The sequence below is a fragment of the Candoia aspera genome, chromosome 16, assembly GCF_035149785.1.
Source record: "Candoia aspera isolate rCanAsp1 chromosome 16, rCanAsp1.hap2, whole genome shotgun sequence".
In the NCBI taxonomy this organism is placed as follows: Eukaryota; Metazoa; Chordata; class Lepidosauria; order Squamata; family Boidae; genus Candoia; species Candoia aspera.
In genome coordinates, this window is record NC_086168.1 from 8,929,285 (window position 1) to 8,953,111 (window position 23,827).

Sequence of the window (23,827 nt, forward strand, 5' to 3'; positions counted from 1 at the left end):
TACTTTTTGAAAGCAGTGGTGCCTGGTATGAAAAAAGAGTATTTTCACCTAGGGGCATGAAAGACCCTTCATAGGAAGGGCATCATATCCTAAGAGAGATTGCCATTTCAAACTGACTTCTGTTTGGAAAATTAAAAACTAAAACTCTGCCTGGTCAAGTCTTCCATGCTAATATATAGAAACAAGGCTGAAGTGCCTCAGTTCAGATTTTATTTATTTTTGGATGCTGTGACCTTGGAAGGAAGACTTGGGGTCAGAGAATTAGACTTACAGCCAATTTATTCTGTGTGCAGCTGCAGGCCATGACACAACACTCACACAGCGCACCCAAGTTAACTTCCTCATATTTCTTATTAAGCAAAGGAATCCCCTTTCATGGCTTTCAGATCGTGATTCTATAACATAAAAAATAAAATAAAATAAAATAAAACCCCACATTGGGAGAACTAGAGAATGTGATCTGTCTATAAGCTAAAGAAACAAATCATTCTTCATCCTCTAACCTGAGCCCAGGACTTTGTTAAAGAATCCTTCTCATCCCCACAGATGAATATGCAGCAAAACATGATGGGGGCTGATTTTCAATCTGGGATGGGCAGTGCAAACAAAACCTTTGTGCCAAAAGGATTGAGTTGGACCTCTGAGTAGTTTACTGTTACTGGCATGGTTTGAAAGCTTAGGCTTGGTACAATCTAGACAGGGTTCACAGCAACATGGACCTGGCAATGTTTCAATTTGTCTAAGAAACCCAGTTCAGTGAACCCAGTTCAGATCAGGGTTTCTCAACCAGTGTTCCATGGAAGACTCGGGTTCCACCAGAGGTCATTAGGGATCCCCTGGGAGATCAGGATTTATTTTAAAAAAAATATTTCAGATTCGGGCCACTTCACATTAAAGAGGTAAGTTTCATTCTTTATATTTAGTTTAAGAACACTGTTAACGCATATCGACAGGCCTACCCATGAAACAAATACAATAGTTTTGTAACTTCTGGCCTGTATTTGAGCCCCCAGGCCTGAAAAATATTTCAAGGGTTCCTCCAGGCTCAAAAGGTTGAGAAAGGCTGGTCTAGGTGTTTCCAGATTTTTTTTAAAACAGCGTTCTCAGTGTTGGGGTGTCCTGAGACAAAAAGCTCTGAGTAACCTACCCTTCCATGCTCCTCGTTATCCTTTTGGTGTGTGCGTGAGTGAGTGGGTAAGGGTTAAGAGTACTTTCTCAGTGGACTTTATAAACCTCGCAGTCTGTCTTCTTCCCAGTTTCTTTTCCCAACTGCACTACGCTATTAAGAATTGGAACTGAATGCCGTGGGGGTGGAATGGAGAGGGAGGAGGAGTCATTAAGTAATTGAATTGTAATGATCTAATTTATTCTGGCTCTTGCAATGTTATTTCACAGTATAACTTGAGAAGAAATGTCAGCGGTGGGGGGTGGGGTTACTCTCTTGGAAGTGATTCAGCACAGAGGAGGCTCTGTCACCCACCAGGAGCTGTACTTGCTGGAAGCAGCCAATTCTATTATATAGGTGAATTAGAGAAGAAAAAAAAAAAACATTCCTTGTTGTTGTTTTGATATATTTGTTGTCATTATTTATTTCTCAACTTGCGTGTCGCCTCAATCAGAGGGTGAGTTTAGGTGGCTAACACAATGGGATTACAACATCTGAAAAAAAAAAAAAAAGTTAAAAACAAACAGAACAAAAACACTGGAAGGGTACATGGCACACCAGGGAGAATAATCACACAACACATTCCCCACCAGAGTACCCCCAGGGAGCAGATCCCTCCTTCCTGCTTCAGGGCTTGATAAAAGAATAGGGTTTTACAGCTTTTAGGATGCCCAACAGGGTCAGGGTGATATTGATCTTAGGGAAGAAATATTCCAGTCTTGTAGGAAGGCAGCAGCTGGGGGAAAAACAATCAGAATGAAAGGTTCTATCTAGATATAGTCCACCAGAGATATTGAGGCTTAATTTCTAAGCAGCTGAAATCAAACAAATGATAGTTACTCAAACAAATTTGAGCAGCCATCCTCAAACAGCCAGAACAAGGACTGTGATTTGATTCCTGGTGCACAATTCCAAATGTCCTTGTAAAGATTACTTGCTGGACCTTCCTTCCTTCCTTCCTTCCTCCTTCCTTCCTTCCTTCCTTCCTTCCTTCCTTCCTTCCTTCCCTCCCTCCCTCCCTCCTTCCTTCCTTCCTTCCTTCCTTCCTTCCCTCCCTCCCTCCCTCCCTCCCTCCTTCCTTCCTTCCTTCCTTCCTTCCTCCTTCCTTCCTTCCTTCCTTCCTTCCTTCCTCCTTCCTTCCTCCTTCCTTCCTTCCTTCCTTCCTTCCCTCCCTCCCTCCTTCCTTCCTTCCTTCCTTCCTTCCTTCCTTCCTTCCTTCCTTCCTTCCCTCCCTCCCTCCCTCCCTCCCTCCCTCCCTCCCTCCTTCCTTCCTTCCTTCCTTCCTTCCTTCCTTCCTTCCTTTTTTTTCCCATAATCCTAGTATCTTTTGGTGAAGGGCATTTGAAAAAAAAATTAATAAAAGAAATAAAGGCATGAAGAAAAGGCAGCTAGAGAAGGCCCTGTTGTGAAAACTCTGCTGTGTTTCAGTAGTTTTCCTTAAACCTGGCATCACAAGACATGTTGGAATTCATATATACAGGGTTCCAGGGTTGGAGAAACGTGGTTTAGAGGTAAGGGGTGGAATTCATCCAGGATCATGGATCACACTGTACCTACAGAAAGTAGCTCTATTTTTCTCTGCTTTTTATCCCTCCAGTTTAGTTTGGTGTTTCATTCAAGCTTGTTTTCATCTTTCCCTCCTCCCTTTTCCCACACAGGCTAAATGTGGGATAAATAGAGGCTTCCAATTACTAGGACTTTGTCCTCACTAAACTTGGTGTTTCGCAAGTATCATGATAGAACAAAATAAGGGATGACACTGGAGCCTGGAGTTTCTTGGCTGGCATGGAGCCACCGAAATCAGTTGTACTCTGCCAGCTCTTAATTTGCTGTGTTGTTATTTTCTAACCCTGTGTGTGTTTATTTTTGTTTACTTCTTTTGGTTTTACATGAGTTTGTGTGTCAAGATACAGTACAGATGTATGAATATAAGCCACTGGGTAGGAAATTTCCTGGGAATTTTAGGGTCACCTATAGAGAACACTGACAGTGGTGATCTGCTGAGTACAGGAACAGGCTGTTCCTTGGGAAGGCAGCAAATCTGTAGCATGTGGAAAGCCCCCGTTTCATTTATTGAGAAGACTTTTATCCTTTTTGGAAGGGGAACAACTAAACTAGAGTAAACAATTCTAAAATAGGTGGACAAATAGTTTGACTGGGTATTAGACCGTTTATTGGATTTCTAAGGGTGATGAGTCCATAGTGGTAGACTAAATGATAATTAAGCAATTAGCTGTATTAACAAGAGGAGATCATCCATCACTGCTAGATCGTATACTTTGCCTGCAGAAGATTCCAGGTTCAAAAAGAGGTGATTGGAGGGTTCCAAACTTGGGCTTTATGGATCATAGATTCATCCTTCTCATACAGAAGGTCTCAGGTTTAATCTTGGAAAAGTTGTCCCACCAACAGAAGGAGTATAGCCAAGTCAGAGTAGAAAACCATGCACTAACACTCATGTGTGGTAATGGCTGCAATTGAAATTGGTGGAACTTTCTCATAGATGAATCTGGATGGATACATGGCCAAAACAAAACTAGTTTAATAATGCATGGCCACTGATCAGTGATGAAGTATGTTAGAACAGGGCCAAGCAATGGTCACATTTTATGTGACAGCACTCTAGAAGCTGCCGATGGGCTTGTGAAAATGTGTGGTTCACAACTGGCCTTGGATACATATGTTAGCAATTCACTGTTCCTCTCTCTGTCTCCTTGCCCTCTGCCAACCCAGTATTTGACAAGAAGAAAGGGTGGTGGGGAGTAGAGTGATGAAAACCAGACTGTGATGGAAGTGAAGTGCTTCATGCCAGATGAGTAAATCTGTGCAAATGTTTCTAATTTGCATAATTTAGTTCTAGGGCAAGAGCTTGGCTTTTCCAAAGGCACTGTTCACATTGGTTTGTCAAGTCACATCATGTGCCACCACCGGGCTTTTGGGTGGAGATACAGCATTCGCTTCTGCCTTGACTCCATGTCATTCTCCTTCCTATAGATGAGCCGAGCCGTTGCTACTTCCATGACGGGGATGGTGTGTGCGAAGAGTTTGAGCAGACCACCAGCATCATGGACTGTGGGATCTACACACCCAAAGGGTTCCTGGACCAGTGGGCATCCAATGTGTCAGTTTCACACTATAACGAGAAATGCCCAGCAATGGTGGTTGCAGGTCAGCCAGCAGCAAATCAAGTAAGAATGGTTAGGCATTGCAAGTATTTCTGGGGTGAGCAAGCCATGGTTTTGGACGGTCCTGTATATCAACCTGTGGCCCTGGGAGTCTCCACACACAGTGATTGGTGACATTTGAAAAAAATGCCTGCTACTTCCAGGCAGAAGACAGATGAATGCCTTAATTTAAGCTGAATTTGCACAGTTAGGTAGACAAGACTAAAATAGGATTGGATTTTTCATGATTCAGTCTTCTTGTGGGAAACCCAACTTTTATTTAGCATGTTGGTGAATTAGGCTATCATAGTTAGGAAACATAGCATGATTTATTTGTTTTTGCACAGATTCATTCATTCATTCATTCATTCATTCATTCATTCATTCATTCATTCATTCATTCATGATGCCTATCTACCATTGAATCAAGAATGACCCCTGGCAGTTTATAGCATTGAACATAGTTATATTTGACTACCCTTCTTCAAGATTTAGCATGTTGTGCAAGTGCAATCTTAGTGTAAACGTTTTTTTCTTAAAAAAAAAAACCAATAATAACAATTACAAATCCATGGGGGAAGGGAACAGTTTCCTTCACGTACATGGTGTATTTGTGCATGCATGTGCGCACCTTCGAGTCACTATTGACTCCTGGCAACTTCTTGGGCAAGTCCCTGAAGTCTTCTTGACAAGGTTTTTTGGAGGTGGTTTGCTATTGCCTGCTTCCTAGTGCTGAAAGAGAGTGACTGGCCCAAAGTCACCCAGCTGGCTTTGTGTCTCAGATGGGACTAGAATTCAAAGTCTCCTGGTTTCTAGCCTGGGGCCTTAACCAGTACACCAAACTATCATCATCACCACCAACATCATCATCATCCCCCTTTTTGTGCCACTGGTTTCCACATTGGCAGTCTGGCCACCACAAATTACCCCTTTCTTGATTTATTTGAACAGCCAAGTCATCTGCTCAGCAGTCCCCAGTATGGTGTATTGGTTGCCAGTTTTTAGGAAAGTGGGAAAATGCTTTGTAGGTGGGACTCCCCAAGTTCAATCTTATACCAGTCCAGGTAGACTCGATGACCCTTCCTTCCCAATCTAAGTGGTAATGATGCTTAAAAGACCAATAGCTCCAGGGTCCTTGTCTCCTTACTGCAAGAGGCAAAGATTGTTTTACCAAAAATCTGAGCCATGCACATGCAGAGATGTTCATCCGTTGGCACGCTGAAACCTTGTCTGTTCCATGTTGTTTCTTTTGAACGGAAATGTTTGCATTTACAAGCCTTTCTTATTTGGGCAGGGGTAACATTACCAGCATGGGAAGGTGTAGTTTTGATCAGGATTCCTCCAGAGTAAAAACCTGCTTGTCAATTAATGGCACCAAAGACAATTTCAGCAGCCAAACCTTGGCTAGAGTCCTGAGACCAAAACAGTTCCAGGCTGCTATATCAACATCTTTTTTTTCCAGCATCTAATCCTCGATCTTGAGAAAGAAAAGCCTTCTGACTTTCTGATTTCCTTTGGGATTAATCTTTGATTAATAAACTACTGAGGTTGGCTTCTTGCTTGCCTCCTATCTGCCCCTTTGTGTGCTAACTCACGGAGCTGTCCGAACAGTCAGCTAGTTCAGCTACCCAGGGGTGCTGTGCACAAGGTGCATGCTTACTTCCCTTTCATCAAGTTGCTGTCTTGTGAAATGCACACAGAAGATTCAGTTGGTGGGCTTGATTTCTGCCAGTTATTCTAGACTGTTGAAGTAGCATGCCAATCCACTAAAACCCTCATTGATCTGCTAATAAAAAAAAAATCCAAGAAATTTACAAGTGGTTTACAATACAAGTGATCTACAAGTTAACAAACAAACAGATTAAAACTGGAGAAATGATGGGAGATTCTGTGGAGATCCTAAAATATTTAGAATGTTCTCCAGTCTTAAGAGGAAAGACTGGGTGAGTGTAGGCGAAGTCTGAATAAGGAGCCTCTGGGGCATGTCAGGTCTGAATCTCGTTCTCAGCAAGGTCTCTCTGAGAGAAGTCAGTGGCTCCTCTTTATTTATTCATTTATCAGATTTGTCACTGCCCATCTCCTCTGACCGGAGGGACTCTTGCTAGAAGATGGGTTTCCTTTCTTCTCCTTGATCTGAGAACATTGTATCTGATGGCAGTGTCAAACCTTTAGGGAAATCTGTTCTACCACACTACTTATCCACTGAATTCATACTGTACTCCAGAAGTGGGGGGCTACCTGTATCATAAAGCCTGTTTTGTTAGGAACTGGGAGCAGGAGCAATGGAGGTTTAGTTGACTGGAATTCCTTAAAGATGCAGAATAAAAGTTTCCTGTATAGGAACTCCATCACTTCCTTCTAAATGAGGCTGCTTATTACCACTTCTGTGTTTTGTGTGTAGGAACCTTAGATCCCTAAGGCTGGATTAGGCCAAGGGTTTGTCTGATCCAGCATCCTTTGTTACACGGTGGCCAACCAGTTGCATCCAGGAACTCACGAACACAGGGAATGGAGTAGTAAATCTCTTACACTGTTGTTCTGGGTGCAGTAAACCATAGCTAGGGCTAGTAGCCACTAACAGCTTGATCCTCCAGGGATTTGTCTAGTCTTCTTAAAGCCATCTCAGTTGGTGTCCACCACCGTCTTTGAAGGTAGTGGATTCTTTAGGCATTATGTAAAATAGAACTTTCTTTTTTCCACATCTACCCAGATTGAACAATCGCTCCAGACTGTCATAAAATGAGAGGACTCTCTTCCCCCTTTTCCAGACCATTCATTGTTTTAGGAACCTCTCTCAGTACCCTCTTATCTATCTTGTCTCCAAGCTGCAAAGCCCTTTTTATGTGGTCCTAGTTGGAAACCTAGAAAAAATTGGGTCACTTCCTTTGTTTCTTTTTTGGGTAGTTTATTGCAGAAACCTAGCTGGCCACAGTAAGAAGCAGGAATCTGGATGAGGAAGACTTCTGACAGGTTTCTCGTATTTTCCTGAGCTCTCTGATTTCATAACTACTTCTCTGCCCTCATTGGGTAGCTCCTATTGGAAAAAAACATCCAGTGTTGTTTTTCTCCCAATTTCCCTTCATCCTTAGTTGTGTTTGGCTGTGCTGTGCCTCAGAGAATGTGGCTGAGGCAGATTTTGCATGAAAATGCCAGGAAACATTCCAGGTAGTTTTACTGAAACACTCAACACGCCCCTCTTTTTTTAGGTTTTCAGATAAATCTTCTCTTTCTCTGCATCCTGATCAAAAGTCATTTTAGGAGAAGAAAACTGTTAGCACCAAGAGGGGCAGGACACCCTGATCTGTGTTTCTGTGTTGCAGAGGAACACACACACAGACACACAAAACAAAAGAGGCAGAGGACAGTTGCTCCCGTCCGAGTTTACAACAAAGTTTGTGTTGACCTTTGTTTCATGAGATGGAAGTCGAAATTAAACAAAACAAAAACCATGAGGCATTGCAACATTGCTTGGAGCTGACTTGGCTCCAAAGGCATTTTGCAAAAACAAACGACAGTTTGAAGGGGAGGCAGTGTAAAACATTCTGGTACCTCAAGCAAATTGGGATTTCAAGAAAAGGAGGCTAAGGGAAGGAAATAATGATTGGCCTGTCCCCCTTTCCCTCTTACTTGTTAGGACTCCTTTAGCTATTTCTTTTAGAGGATATGCGGTTTGGAGTATTTGGCTAAAGATGGATTTAAAAAAAAAAGAATAAAGGAAGTGGGTCTTATGGTTTTCATTAAATGCCTTCTCCCCCCAGGGGTGCTATCAAGGTAGAAGTCTGGGGCAGTTGTCCAGAGTTTCCCTAATCAGAATGAGCAAGGGAGGAGTCATACTGAGCAAGGGCTGGCTTAGCACATTTTAAGTAAGTAAAATAATACACATCACCATCTGAAGGGAGGGAGCAATCTAAATGGTTTCCTTCTTTGCTTCTCTGGCCTAAGTAGTGACTGTCCACAAGCAATGGACTTAACCATTCTCATTTGGCTAAGATAACCTTGAGAAGATTCAACTAAGCAAGACATAGTGGTCTCTAAGAAGTGTAGGACTCTCTGTTGACTCACTCCAGTGCCCTTATTGGCTCTTCATACAACTTCTTTGGCTTTACAAGGTTTCTACCATATGTGTGGTGGGGAATCTCTAGCCGTGCAGCTATTGATGAACCTTGAGCTATTGATGAACCTTGGAGATAGCATGTCCAGTGGCTAAAGATTTGGAGAATTATAGTTCTGAAACATATGGAGGGCCCCAGATTCCTTCCCCTTGCTATACTGAGTCAAACAAAAAGGCAAGGCATACAGTTGGATGCTTCTCCATAAGGCAATGTTCAAAGGGTATCTGACAGTTTCACTTGTTCTGCAGTTGGGATGTTCCTCCACCATCCCAGATTTCAAAAAGATGAGATGGTGATTAGCATAGTGTTACCTAAACTTCTGTGTTCTTCTCAACTGGATCTGGCAGCTGGAAATGGGATGCCGGCATGGAGAAAGGGGAGAAGGAAACAGGATGAGACCATTCTCATGGTCCACCCAAGGACATTGGACCCATTGGACAGTGATCCTGGGATATTCCTCTACAAAACACGGGGCTGGAGGGTGATGAATTTGCTTATGTAGGGACTGGAGAACAGCCGTTCTGCAACTGATCCCAGATACAGAATTTGCCCAGCTTAATTGCCTATAAATCTTTACTCTCCAGTCAATTTAAGACTTTTTGCATGCAAAATTGCTGTCTTGCTTTTTAGAATGATGATCCTTTCTGTGGAAAGTAATAACAACATGGTCTTCTGCTTCTCTGGACAACTGGCATGCTCTGAATGGGTGGTCAAGGCCCTAGAAACTAAAGTCTCATGGAAATAAAGGGGAACTGGGTAAGTTTAGTCTTAAGAATAGATGACTGGAGGGGGGCCGATAGGACAGCAGAAGGAGTGCCATGTGGGAGAAAAGAGTGCAGAAGCAGAATTATAATTACTGGAAGGAAGATGCTGGTTAGAACTCAGGCAACTGATGGATCATGGATGTATTCTGAGGTGGGACAGCCGTCTCCCAGGAATGCTCTAGTTTGGATTCCTGCTTGAAATAGGATGAAATTCAGTGGCCCCAAGAACCCCTTTTCAATTCCAGAGTTCTCTGAAGCTAACGAGAGTGCATTATGGTGAAGGGTTTAACAAGGCTTCTCAAGATACTTCCATGAGAACTGTACTTAGATATGAAGAGGGCAAGAAGATCCTTTGAGCCGATACGCAAATGGACACAGTGCCAGTTTGATTACTCAGCACTTTTAGAATGAAGGGGAAAGAAAGGCTGACCCTTCAGATGTATCTCCTACTAAAATTGCCCTTTACTTTGGTATACTATAGGCAGTGGGGGACAGGAACTACAAAGCCACAAAAATGTTTAATTCTAAACTTTGCTGTTTTCAACATGTAGCTTGATGATTGGATGAGGAAAAAGGATCTCAGCTTTTAAAAAAAAAAAAACTCCTTTGCTTCCAAAACCGGATTTTCCATCTCTTATACCCTAAGCCTCCTTACTCAAAAGTATGTTGCAGTATAGGCAGGTGTGTTTGCTACCAGGGTAAGTCTGCAACTATTTAGGTGACGAAATCTTTCCTTTCTCTCCTTCTCTCTCCCACTCACACACACTGAGCTAGAAAACTAACTGTGAGTTAGTACAGATGGGCAACATGTTTTTGTTCTTCACAGATTGTGTTTGGAAGCTTTTCATGCAGAAAATGCAAATTAATTTGCAATCAATCTCAGCTTGCATTCTGAAAGCAGTAAAATTCCATGAATCAAAATCCAGATGTATAATATGGGAATTACTTACCGTAATAGGTTCAACCAACAAACCTACTAATTTCTAGTTTGGGTGGCATTCCTAATTAAAAACAGTTGCGGGTGTTTTCTGCAGGAAGGCATTTGAGTTGTTTTATTTCTTCCTCTTCAACACGAGAAAGGCTTTGTTCTTTCAATTCAAAGATGTTTGAAAATGAAAAATAGTCCTCCTGACCTTTTTAACATGAGAGAAAGTGATTAAAATTGGCATTTGCCACTCACACGGTTGTTTACAACAAACACTTATGATGCTGAACAACTAAGAACTTGGGGCAAATGTTTTGGGGCATATCCTCCCCACAATCCCCAAAGTTGAGGAAAATAAAGATATTTGGGGCTAGAGAGAAGCTGATTTTAGGGTCTGCAGCTTCGAAGCTACCAGAGTGCAGGAAATCTGTCAGAGCATTGGTGAAGCCTCTTCTGATATCATATGCAGGGGTGGCTGTCCTGATTGGAACACTACTGATTTTTAAATAAATACATGTTTTCTTCTTGGGGTGGGGAGGAATGACAGAAAGTAGTGATTCCTTCTGGGGTAGCTAGATGCAGAATAAAAAAATTCTGACTGAGTCTTTGGTAAAGTTGGGACCTGAAGATGAGTCTGTTGCCCAGGAGAGCAGCTGAATTGGTAGTCAGGTTGTGTGAACAAAGCTGCTGAATGCTCACTACTATTTGGACTGGTAACTTTTGATGATGATGATGATGATGATGATGATGACGAAGATGATGATGATGATGAAGAATGGTATTTTGTTTTTGGAGAATATGCATGCTCTACGTCTTGCTCTTACTTTTCTCCAGCACTTAATCCACAACCACTAGCATTAAGTTTCAGCAAGAGAAATGAGTCTATCCTCCCACATTATTAGTTTTGAAGGATTGGGCTATCATCAGTGAGAGCCAGTGTGGCATAGTGGTTAAGTGTTTAACTAGGAACAGAGAGACTAACATCACCCATGGAAGCTCACTAGGAGATTTTGGGCCAGTCACTGACTCTCAGCCCAATCAACCTCACAGGGCTGCTGTTGTGGGGAAAAATGGGTCTTGCACTGTGCTTAGATATAAGGGCATACTAAATAAAAATATAATGCTAAGAGCTATCAGAAAGGGGGATTTCTTGGTGACTGGAAATAGGAACTGTCCATGGTAAACTGTTGGCACATACTTTCCTTGCTGACTTCTCTTGAGAAGGTTCCTTATCTTCTGAGTAAGTTTATACAAGCCACCCAGAGCTTTCTGAGAAGTTTGATTAGCAGAGAAGAAAATGGCTTTAAAATTGGAGGATATTGTAGATTTAGCATGCAACTCCATCATTGTCAACAAGGCACCAATAGAAGCAGCAGAGCTAATGAGGAAAGGATGCATATCACTGAAACCACAAAAAAGCATTTTGGTGAATTTCCACAAGGGCAAGAATTTACCCCCCTCCATGATTTATCTGCCTGAAAGTCCTCTCTTGATTATCTGCTGCTGCCAAGTCCTTCAACACAGTTGTATTTCACTGGAGCCTGATATCTTGCTCTGCTTTAATAGAGTAGAAGGGCCCCTTTCTCTCAAGCTTCGCCCCTTTTTCAAAGGAGTCCCTCTGCAGTGTAGCTGGTACCTATTGATTTATGGCTGTACGTGGATACTGTCTGTTCGATTAAGTGTAAACAATGGCTGCCTTCCAATTGGAAAATCGATTGTTCAAATCCAATTGGAAGGCAGCCATTGTTTACACTTCATTCATAAGAAAAGTCCCTACCAGGCTGACCTTGAACAGGAAGAAGGAACAGATGACACAACTTTTTGGGAGTGCAACAGATGCATCTTCCAAAAGTACCCAGCCTTAAGTACGCCACGATCTTGTAAATGCAGTGGATAAATATAGTCCTGGATTGCAAAATGTCCTTGCATATTGGGTAAATTCATTCTCTCCCATTGACATTCCATGCTAATCATTTCTTGTGGTTTCCCAAGTGTCATCTTAGGTCACTGTGCTGGGGTTGGAAGAGAAATACAACTTTCTGGGGTTAGACTAAAGGTCCATCAAGTGCAGGGTTCTGGTCACTCACTTTCATCAGCCCGTTAGCCATGCTAGCTAAACCTACTGGGCTTGAAATCCAGCATCATCTGGTGGGGTGCGGGGCCTGCTCTCCCTATGTTATATCAACCTCTCTTTTTCACCCTGGGCTAGGACAACATGGTTCCCCCACCTCCATCCAATAGGGAATGCCATATGTTCTTCTTCTCCCTCCCTTCTTGGCCTATTTAATTCCTATTTTAGTTTCCTTTCCATTGAAACCAGTGGGAGAGATGGTGGACTATACCAGTATAATGAAGGAAAATAGGAGGCTTGGGATGTAGCCCAGGGTGGAGAGCAATGGTCCTAAAAATATGTCCAATGGCAAGAGTTCTGGGAACTGTAGTTCCATAACATCTGGAGGAGGATCATAGGCTTTCCTACTCACGTGCTACCATGTCAGACAATGGAGGTACCATATGGCCAAACACTTCTTGAATGTAAGAGTAATAAACTGAAGGCATGTGTGTTGATGTTACCTAAGTGGCTTTATGTATATGTGCATGCATAGCCTTCCCTGCCCTTAGAAAATAAGGAAATCAGAATTGTTGCCTTGATGTGCTACTTTTGTACTTGTTGGGATTGTTTAATTATGCATGGGAAACATCCCATTGAGCAAGCAGACTGAAGGCATCTCAGACACTTGACTTTGATTGGGATGGCTGATGGGTGTGCTGCAGAACCCAACTACCCTTGATGTCTTTCCAGAACACCTTCTGTTCATGCCCTCCATTGAATTCAAGGCTTCCCATTTGAAGAAGAGGAAGGAGATGATGCTGCATGTCTCCATCCTGCCGCTGTCTGTTCATCAACACCAATACTGAACACTTAATAGTATGCTCTAGGACCAGCTTTGACTATTCCCCCTCCCTCCCTCCATCCCTAGTTTAGGCAAGATCTACATTTACATTTTGCAGAGAAGCAGCACAACAGGACAGAAGCCAAGTCCTTCCTGAAAAAGAATGACCAGTTTTGCAGACTGCTGTAATGATGTTTTGAGAGGCAAGGTTCAGGGGTTGACATGGATATTTTTTATGCATGACTGCTAGAATACTTTTCCTCTGCCCTCCTAAAGAAATTCCTGGGGCTTTAGGGCTCCAGGATAAAACTCCAGCACGGCAGCCTTTGGGGACCAGTGGTGAGGAGGAACATGTTGCCTTATTGTTGGCAAAAGCTGGGCCACATAAGCCAAAGGGAAACCTCACCACATCCCCAGGGGAAAGACCCAAAACTGTGCCCTCCTTTTCTCTGTCTCCTGCTTTCTCCACCATGTGTGTGGGTGGAAGGAAGAAAGCTGGATTTAGAACTCACTCAAAGGCAGAAGCAACTCAGGATAGCTCTAATTGAAAACAGCTTTCGAGACGAGATGCCAGGAAGCAGATGCAGAAACTTTCAGTTGTCCATCTCTAAGGAGAGGTGCCTAAGACTTTTCAAACTTTGAGACACACCAAGTTGGGGCCACTCTAAATGTAGTTGGGGCCAAGGCCAAAAAAGTTGGTGTGGCTTGACAAAGAGCTCTTTTTTAAAATTTACATTTCATTTGCTTTAAATTGGCTGAATTAACTGCAGTTAATGAGCCTGGGCAAAACACTCCTGGTCCAATTTGGATAGTTAATTCGATTTGGAAAATTTAATTGATTGGGATGATCTAGTTGCTTTGAAAAGCCAAATCCATTAGATATGTGGAAATCATTGAATCAGTTTGGAAGCGTTTGATTTAACAAGTGACTTTGATCTGGAAAGTTGGTTTAGAAAGTTGATCGGATTTGGAGATGGGAACCTTTGAGCTGAGTCTCTAAATGGGGTATCTCCTAATCATCAAAATGATTATTCCCAGTGTATTTTGTCATCCTTCACTTCTGTAGCATTAAACATGAGAATATTGTAACAACTTTCAGTGGGACTTTGGAAGATGATACTGTTAGAAGCAGAAGTTGTATCCATACTAACTTGTTAAGGTTTTGAGACCTCCACCTATGTTTTTGTTTTTTTGTTTTTAATTTATTTATTTATTTATTACTTTTCATTGTAACCACTGTAGCAATTTTTGGTTAGGAATCGAACTGAACATTCTTCCCTATTAGTTGTTTGTAAAGGTGACCTCAATTCATGCTCCAAATAGAAAGTCATATGGAAGCTTTAACTCAGTAGCAATAGCTCTCCTAAGAATCAGCACAAGGAATTTACTCTAAGTCTACAATATCTGCTAGTATTTTCAGTTCCTAGAGCCTTAACAATTCAGTTTACTCTATAGTGTCATCCTTAATATTTGAGCACACAGACTGTTTTGTGTTTATCACCATTCCAAGGGACTAAAACCATTCAGGGATTATGAGTTGCATCTTTTTGTGTCTCAAGTGGCAAACAGTCCTTGGCCATCTGCATTTTATGCCATTAACTAGGTATCCCTGTCTCAAGTAGGTTGGTTTAGATAATGCTTCCATAAATAAATTCTCTGATGTCTTCTGGTTCTCTTCCTGGACTTCTGCTAAACAAGCAATGTAAAATTTCTTGTGCCTTACTTGACTGATCACTTGACTGGTATATTTTATGGCATATCATAGGCAATCTGGCTGAGGAGGTCTAGTTTGGCATTTGCCAATATATGATTGATCAAAGATGTTGTGTGGAACATTGGACATAGATGACAGACAGACAGAGACAATCTTGGTTGCTTCCTGAGTTTAATAGTATTTGAACACCAGGAATGTTCAGTGAATATCATATATCTGAATCAAAGACTCTGAATGAAACCCAGGTGGCTAGGAAAGGGCCAAGAGATGTATTCTAACAGGGTGCATGCCAACCATGGTTTGCCTGTCGAAAACATCCTGATAATGCTTGCCTGATTATTTGAAAGTGTTTAATCAAAGAATCATGGAGTTGGTCACTTATAATCTAGTCCAGTGCAAGATCTATCAAGGCATCGCTGACAGATGACAATCTGGCCTCATTTGAAGATCTCCAGCAAAGTGTTTGGGCATAAACTATTTGAAATCCATTCTAAATCAATGGGTGTGATCAGCCGATCCATTCGTTCAGTGCTGTGCAGCGTTAAGGAGCATTTCTTTGAAGACCTGGCCATCCAACCCACTCCAAACCACACAATAGGGCCCTACCAAGCTGAGAAGTCCTGCTTCTGATTGCAGGCAGATTTCACAGGAAAAGTGCTGAGCTTCACAAAAATACCAAAAAAAGAAAAAAAGAAAAGAAAAATAAAATAACATAAAATGGAAACATCGATATTTTAAATGAACAGAGCTTTCCTGAAGCTCAACAGTGGTTTGTTTTGGGTTTCGCTCAAGTTTTTTAGTAGAGGTTTGGGTCAGCTTTTAAAAGCAGTTCTCACTCATCCATTAAGCGACAGGTGAATGGTGCCAAACTCCATTCCTCCCATTTCGTTTTCTTCGGTCTTCTTGGGGGCTGAGTAAATCTAGAGCAGAGGCACCCTGCAAGGGTTGCGAAAAATGAGGGGTGCGCCATTGGCCTTGGCGAGCTCCGTGGCTGTATAAATTGCAGATGTGGGCAGGATCCGTCCCCTAACTGGGATAGGTATTAAAATCAAAACCAGTCTTCCCTCCCTCCCACCCCCATCCCGCTCCACTGAGACAGATTGCTGAAAATGATACATGTCAAATTGCTGGAATGGATTTCAAATGCCAAAGATAGTTTATGCAAAGTCTTGCACTGTTGTAAAATGTAACACTATCCACTGGCAAGTCTCGGCAAAATTCGGTCCCAGTTTGGGTTTTCTTTCCTTTCCTCCCCCCCCCCCCGCCCCCCTCTCTCTCTCTCTCTTTTTTCCTTTTCTATTTGACAAAACTGAAAAACTTCTTCCAACCCATTAAACTTGATTTATGTTTCGCCCATGGATTCCTTTCCTCTCAGCTTTTTGGGATTTAAATTAGAGAAATCATTACCTCACTTTTGGGCAATCCAGCCTCTCCATTTCCCAAATACTTGGACTTTTTATCTGTGTGAATAGAAGGAAACTGTTCTGACCTGAAGTTCTGTGGAATTCTTTTTCCATGGTTGCCACCACTTAATGTCAGAGTGATCCCCTCAAAAACTCTCTGTTCATCATGTCTGATTCCAGGCCAGTCTTGTCATTTCATGGATCTAATGCATGAACACTTTTAGGGGAGCTGGCCTGGGGGGATCAGGAGAGAACAGCAAATTATTATTTAATGAAACTTGCATTTTTGCTGCTAGAGAGAGATGCCTGGGGGGCTTTTCTTCCTTAAGTGCCAAAATAACTCCATCTATCTTGGATTGTGTGCGCTTCAGCCTGACGTCAAGATTTGTGGCTTCTCCAGAAAAAAGAGCTCAGTAGAAAGGGGAACACACGTGGTCAGAGACTGAGATTTATTTATTTATTTATTTATTTATTTATTTATTTATTTATTTTTGTGCTGATAGAGCCCTCTTCTCTCAGAAAGCTTTGAGGGGCAGCTGCCAGGATTTGGGCCAAGGGTGGAGATCTTAGCACCCTCAAGGTCCTGCTGAGCTATAATTTTGAAATGTGAGTAGACCCCATAGTAAGGGATACTAGAACCCATCGTTCCTCTGGTATCCTAAGCTTCTTTGAAATTTAGAGAGTTATCCACAAAGCTAGCTGAAAAGCTTGAGAAGTGGTAACTCTTTGCCCTGTGTTTGCAGAAAAATGACAGCACATTAAGGGGCCCGTATGTTTTAGTTCCAAATGTAAGACTGGTTCTTATCAAGATGGGTAGAGATTTCAGCAACATTAAAAGTCATTCACACTTTCCTTCCATGAAATACTAATACTAGTTTATGTAGGATTCTTTCAAGGCATTGCCCCTTCAATCTTGGCCAGGACTGTGCTTTTCATGGCCCAGGCCTTCTTAAGAGCATTGAATTCTTAGGGTGGCCCACTAGACACACAATAATCTCCCATCTTTTGCTGCCTACACAAACTCTTTGGGCTGGTTTGTGGAACACTAGACTAAAATGGGGTTTGTGGATCAGAACATTGTGGGAACCCAGCTGTCATCTTTGCTTGTTGTGTGAAACAAACTGTCACACTGAAGCTATCCCATGGTTTATTTGTTGGGGCATTGTATGTTTTGTGAACACTATCATTGCATTTTGTTAACCTGGGTTTGGAGTTTAGCATACTGAGTGTGTGTTTATACAAGCACATATGTCAACAGATGAGTTGGGTCCACCTGAGAAGACCACAAGTTGCACTAGACTTCCCCCCCCCCCCTCAGACTGTAGTTGGACTCCATGTTCTTATTTTTATCAGATGTGCCGGACCAAGGAGTATGACTTCAGTGATGCCATGACCCAATATGCGTGGTACCCCTGCACTGCCAACCACACTCACACTGTTTTCTGGCTAAAGGTAAATATGCAATGCAATTGTGTAAAGTGATGAGGTTAAAAAAGACACAGAAGCAGCTCTATTCATTGGGGTTTCGTCACTTTTCAAGGACAGATGAGGTTCTATTCTGGGCCATTCATGGTCTTGTTTAAGTAAGAACTGATCCAGACTTCTGAGGTCCCCACTTTCTCTACCCAGGCTTTCTACTCCCAAGCCATGGTTGCTGCTGCAGTGATCATCCACTTAGTAACTGATGGGACATGGTTGCAGATGGACCTCGATCAGAAACAAGAGTCAATTTTTGTGCAGCTGGTGGACACCAAAAACCAAACTCACGATCTCGGTGAGAATGTTGGCTCTCTTATATAATGAAATAAAGTGAAACTCATGTTGCTTTTTGTGCTTCCCCTTGAGTTAGGCCAGGGAACAGGAGGAAATCATTTAATTGTTTTTTAAAAGGGTTGCATGAGACACACAAAAGTCAGCAGCAGATTCCGCAGCAGGAATTTAATCAGGCAGATTCGACAGGCTGTTCTACCAGCTAATTGGGATGGGGAAACAATTAACATATTTTATTGATTATTTGTATATTTATATGTATGTATTGTTGCTTCTAACCTAGGGACTCATTAGCACTAAGCTAAGCTAACAGCCCTGAACCCCCACTGGTGGTATTTAATGCAGTACTGTTATCCAGCCAAGCTTGGGGCTAAGATCTCCTGCAACATTCACTTAGAATCCTATTCAGTAAAGATTCTATGCATTTCTAAGTAGAAGTTTCACCAATCCACGAATCGTTTCCTCTTCAGAATTGCTTCTTAAGCCCCCAATAATCAGTTCTTTGCTCTTGGTTGGAAAGCTTGAATTGCTGGTTTCTTTGACTTGAGGTGTCTTGGCAAGGATTTGGAGGCTAAGTTAATGTGTAATGAATTAAGGAAATCCATTGGAGGAAGAAAGGGATCCAATCCCTTGAAGAAGGAATGGATTCCGTTCCTTAAAAAAGAATCCAAGTGGTAACTTCTGCAATGTGTGATAAGTTACTGGGACCCACTACCAACTTCCTGCATGCCATCCCACTTTAATTGGAAATTTCTCTCTAAGTCTTATAGAGAATATGTTAGGTGGTACAAATCCTGGAAGCTGTGCAAGGAGGCAAGGAAATACCTCTGGCATTAATTCTACAATAGGGTTATGCTACTGCTGTCCAGTTAGCTTTCTCTGTGCAATTACTGACCCTTTTAATCTTTTGGTCCTTCTCATTCTTGCCAACCCTGGCCCCACTCTCATTTTCCCTCTCTGATGCAGGGGAGCATGGTCTGAGCTGCCGAAAAAATCCTTTGATTATCCCAGTTGTCCATGACCTTAGCCAGCATTTCTACCACACCCAGGCAATTCTCATCACCTTCAGGTCTCAGTATGTGGCGATCTCTGGGGTGGCCTTGCGCTCCTTCCACAATTTTGACCCCATCACTGTCAGCAGCTGCCAGAGTGGACAGACCTATAGCCCAGCTGAACAGAGGTGAGTCTCTTCTGTTCTTTACCACTCATTAGTTCCCAACTTCAGAAGGCCTGATCAAGAGGATCATAAGGAGTAAGAGGGGAAAGGGGGATTGACCTCTGACACTGTTGGCAGAAGCCATGTGGCTCTCGCTGAATACAAACAGGCTGGGCCATTTAACCCACATGGGAGAAGGTCCATAGATTATTTCCACCTCTTTTGACCTCTCTCTATGACCTCCATCCAATCTGTACAATTCCAATGTTGGAATTAAATTAGCAGTTCAAGAATATAGCCCTTCCCTCTGTGAAAGAGGGAAAGATCTTTGTCATTTCAGTTTTATTCTTCTCAGGACAAAGTGCTTTTTGGTTTTTAGTTGATCTTTACATCAGTCCTGAGAAGAAAATTTTGTGTGGTGGGAAGCATTGAAAAGCAAATGAGTCCTGGTTTTAAATTCCGCATTCATTGTAAAAGCTTGCTGGGTGGCCATGGATTAGAAAGGTGCTGAAATTTTTCTTTCCATGTCCTAAAAGAAACTTTTTCTTCCTGCTTAATTTTCAGGATGGCTTAGAACCTTCCTTCCTTCCTTCCTTCCTTCCTTCCTTCCTTCCTTCCTTCCTTCCTTCCTTCCTTCCTTCCTTCCTTCCTTCCTTCCTGTCTATTCCCACTTCCTGATCTGAAAATCTCAGTTGGAAGGGTTTATTTCTGGTGTCTTCTCTTGGAATTGAATTGAAGTGTGGGAATTCAGGGAGCATACAAAGAAAATGTGTCACCCATATTTCTACACCCTGAAGCTGCCTTGGTTGCCCCCATTTCCCAATCTGGAAAAAAAAAGTCTTATGGGAAGAGTTCTCTCCTTAGGAGTGAAAGGTAACATGGGAAGGAAGAGATGATGTAGACCTTGGAGAGATGACTTCATGCCATAATCCCTCTATAATTGTGGGAGAAGGTCCTGGCTGATCATTTTTCTTGGGACTGAATCATGATATAGAAAGCAAGGGAGGCTGCAAACTGGGGAAGACAGGACACTCATGCACCCCTTGGACTCCCTCTGGCTTGTCTGAGAACAAGGAACACACACACCAGCCCTTAGAATCTCACTGGCATTGGCTTCTCCCTTGGACAAAAAAAAGCACATTATTCCCATCAAACTGAAAGAGAATGAGACAGTATATGATCGGAAAAGGGCCAGTTATTCCCCTTTGACAGCTAGCTCCCACAAGCTAAAGGTGCTCAACATGTTTTTACTTTAATATGACATTTGCTTGTTCCCTCTCTTTCTCCTTCTCATTCTCCCTCATTCCTGCCACCTCCACCACATTAACGCTAATCCATAATTAAAAAGCTCACACTCCAATTATATGATGGGGACTTTCAGTTGAAAGAAAAGGAGTAGAGAAGCCCTGGTTTGTCCGTCTGTCTACCCCACCCCCCGCCCCCGAGCATTCCCATTTGGATTTTCAGCGACAGTCTATATCATATCCATTATTCCAGGAGGTCTTATTCTACCTCTGCCAGCTTCCCACAGAGGGGCTTGGCCAGACATCCACAAACTGGACCTTTCATTTGAAACTTGATCTGGCTAATGTTCGGTCTCTGAATTTACTTGCCTCCTTTGGAGTGATCAGATGCCATGCCTCTTGATCAGACCTAACTTCTCTGAGTTAAATTGGTTTTACTTCTGTCCCAGATGCATTTATTCTTTGCCTTTTCAGTCTAAAAGAAGATTCCCAGCAAATGTGTAAAAATGTCCAGGGCAGGATCCCATTCAAATTGATGTGCTCATTTCCACCCTGGATGTTACTCTGCATTTCCCCCATTATGGGACCTGCAGCACACTTGCTCATTGGTATTCATGCCTCCTTAAAGACAGATTGACTCTAAATTATTCTGACTACTCCTATTATGAAACTGGGTGGTCTGTTCTCAACAGAAATGTTGGTTGTCAAATTTATTGGCAGTTGATTTCCAGGTGTATTCCAAAGCTCTTCCTAAGGCTCCTGAGCCTTGGTAAGCTACTGATGAATTCTTCTTCTTCCATATGTAAAATTAACATTTGAAGGCCTGCTGGGAAGCAATCATGCTGTGGCAAAGGAAACACTCTCCCTCTTCTAGATACTGTTGGATAGCTCCAGAGGACTTTCTCCATGGCTGCTATTCAGAGGTTTTGAAAACAGGACCTTTACGTTTTATGGTGAGGCCCTCTTCTCCTGCAAATCTGCTCAGATTTGTTTTTGAAATGAAAGGAGGAAATACTATCACCTAGCCTGAGTCTCAAGCCTGGAGTGGGTTATAAATCTAGGATAATATTCAGATTCCAGCATCAAAAGCTTGCAGTCTCTGCCAAGGCATGTTGAGTAGTTTCCCAATAGGGCTACCCTGGACAGGAAGCTCAAATGATTTGTCGCTTGCTCGTACCTTTTCCAGCTTTTCCTTGGCCCACTGCAGATCTCAGTGTGCTGGAACTGACTCTGTGTTAGCTTCTTATAGCCCTGCTGTAAGATTTGCAAGATTTCAAAGGCATTTTGAAGCCAGGGAAGTCAGAATCAGGTGGCACAGTGAGCAACAAGGGTTGGGGAACTGGGGTACTTCCAGATGTTGCTGAGTTATAATTCCCATCAGCTTCCACCAGGAGAATTGCAACAGGCCAACATCTGGAAGGTCATGAATTCCCCGTTTCAATTTCATATGGTTTTCCCCCCACCCAGGTAGCATGTGGTTTCCTTCCTCTTTAAGTGCATCACTGTGTTGCATACTTGGTAGTACATTTGCTTTTCTCAGATCTGCCGAATCATATTTTATTACCAATACATTGGTGGAAGCAGCCAAGAACCAGCTTCTGCAGGGTGGGCTGTGTGTTGTCTCTCACACCTTTCAATTTACACCTGTGCAGGTGCAGATGGTAGTATGTACACACACACACACACAATGTTCTGTATGAGTAGATACTTTGTGAGTTAGGTTGACCATGTGACACAGACACAGGGCATCCCCAGCTCATTAAAAAGGCCTCCCGGCATCTTTAATTCACTTTCTCAACCCCAAAAAGGTTTTAAAAAAGGTTTTAAAACTGGATACTTTCTGCTACTTATGCACCTTGGTGTATGTGCTGTGCCATTCTTCTTCATCCACATTCTACTTCTCCATCCAGAAATTTGGCCCGTCTAAATAGTGACTCCTTTTACAACAAGCAGCCCCCGCAGTTTACTTGGCTCTTTCGTCGTTAGACTTCAAAAGACTAGTCCACAGGATCACGCAACCCAGAAACTGTTGTTAACTGTTTTAATTGTAATTGTTTTATGGTTTTATGGTTTTTATCGTTGTAAGCCGCCCAGAGTCACTTGCTGAGATGGGCGGCTATAGAAATTGAATGAATGAATAAATACACACATAAATAACTGGGTTCACTCTATGTGCAAGCTCAGCTTTTCTGCTTTGTCTTTCTACTCAAAGGAAGAAGAAAAATCACAGTCTGGGGGTGGTAGTGGGCCACAGAACCCCACAGTGCTCTTTGGGGTATTACCATCCCACCAGATCTACTCTACTTTGCAAGTCTGACTACCCTGCTTTAACTGAGATTTTTTTCCCCATTCTCTTTCCCCTCCTAACAGCTGTGTTCAGCACTCTTGCAAGACCATGGACTGCCAAGAGTTGGAGATTGAGAATGCCATGCTGACTTTCACCAGTGGGGGGCGCTACAATGGTGCCCAGTGTAACGTTACCTGCCAAATAGGTTATGTCCTTCAGATTCACAGAAATGATGATCTACCCCAGAGCCAGGTTGGTTGAATTCATAAACCATCTGCTGTGCGGTTTACTTTATTTATTTTTAATTAACAAATTTATATAGCCACCTATCTTATGAAACACGACTCTGATGGGAGAAGAGAGGACAACAGGCTGGAAAATAAGGGTTTCTTTGGGGCCTTTCTTGGCTATGAGATTGCAGGGGCTCAGCAGTGATAACCTTTGATGTTAACCCAGATGAGAGATCCCTCAAAACCAAAATCAGAGGCCATGATTTCCTGTTTGTTGTTTATTCATTCAGTCGCTTCCGACTCTTCATGACTTCGTGGACCAGCCCACGCCAGAGCTTCCTGTCGGTCGTCAACACCCCCAGCTCCCCCAGGGACGAGTCCGTCACCTCTAGAATATCATCCATCCACCTTGCCCTTGGTCGGCCCCTCTTCCTTTTGCCCTCCACTCTCCCCAGCATCAGCATCTTCTCCAGGGTGTCCTGTCTTCTCATTATGTGGCCAAAGTACTTCAGTTTTGCCTTTAATATCATTCCCTCAAGTGAGCAGTCTGGCTTTATTTCCAGGAGGATGGACTGGTTTGATCTTCTTGCAGTCCAAGGCACCCTCAGAACTTTCCTCCAGCACCACAGTTCAAAAGCATCGATCTTCCTTAGCTCCATGATTTCCTAGAGGGCAATAATATGCAGATATAGTGTGGTAGATATAGATGCTATTCCTAAGAAATAAGTACCAGTTGGAATAATCTTTTTTTTCTAGGATTGCGTATGAGAAGTGATGGGCTGTGCTCTGATTAAAAATTTAATCAGGTCAGTCAAGATCCAGTGGCTGTGTTCACACAATATGCTAAGCTTGGTTAGTCTTACTATTGGTTAGGGTGTTTCTTAATGGCTTAATGTGTGTGTGTGTGTGAGAAAGAGAGAGAGAACCCAGTCCTTTGGATTAGTTTATATGTCAGTGGCTGTCTTGCTTGTTGGTCTTTTGGCTAAGACCAGGTGTTGG

The 23,827-nt window shown here is 42.6% G+C and overlaps 1 protein-coding gene across 1 annotated transcript in view; it reads left to right on the forward strand.

Annotated features, from left to right (window-relative positions):
* PAPPA (pappalysin 1) overlaps nucleotides 1-23,827 on the forward strand; it is a 118,565-nt gene that overhangs the window by 62,437 nt on the left and 32,301 nt on the right. The window contains exons 10-14 of the mRNA XM_063316193.1: nucleotides 4,160-4,353; nucleotides 17,495-17,593; nucleotides 17,771-17,915; nucleotides 18,878-19,091; nucleotides 22,682-22,850. Of these exons, the coding sequence (XP_063172263.1) occupies nucleotides 4,160-4,353; nucleotides 17,495-17,593; nucleotides 17,771-17,915; nucleotides 18,878-19,091; nucleotides 22,682-22,850 (821 nt within the window). The remainder of the gene's footprint in view (nucleotides 1-4,159; nucleotides 4,354-17,494; nucleotides 17,594-17,770; nucleotides 17,916-18,877; nucleotides 19,092-22,681; nucleotides 22,851-23,827) is intronic.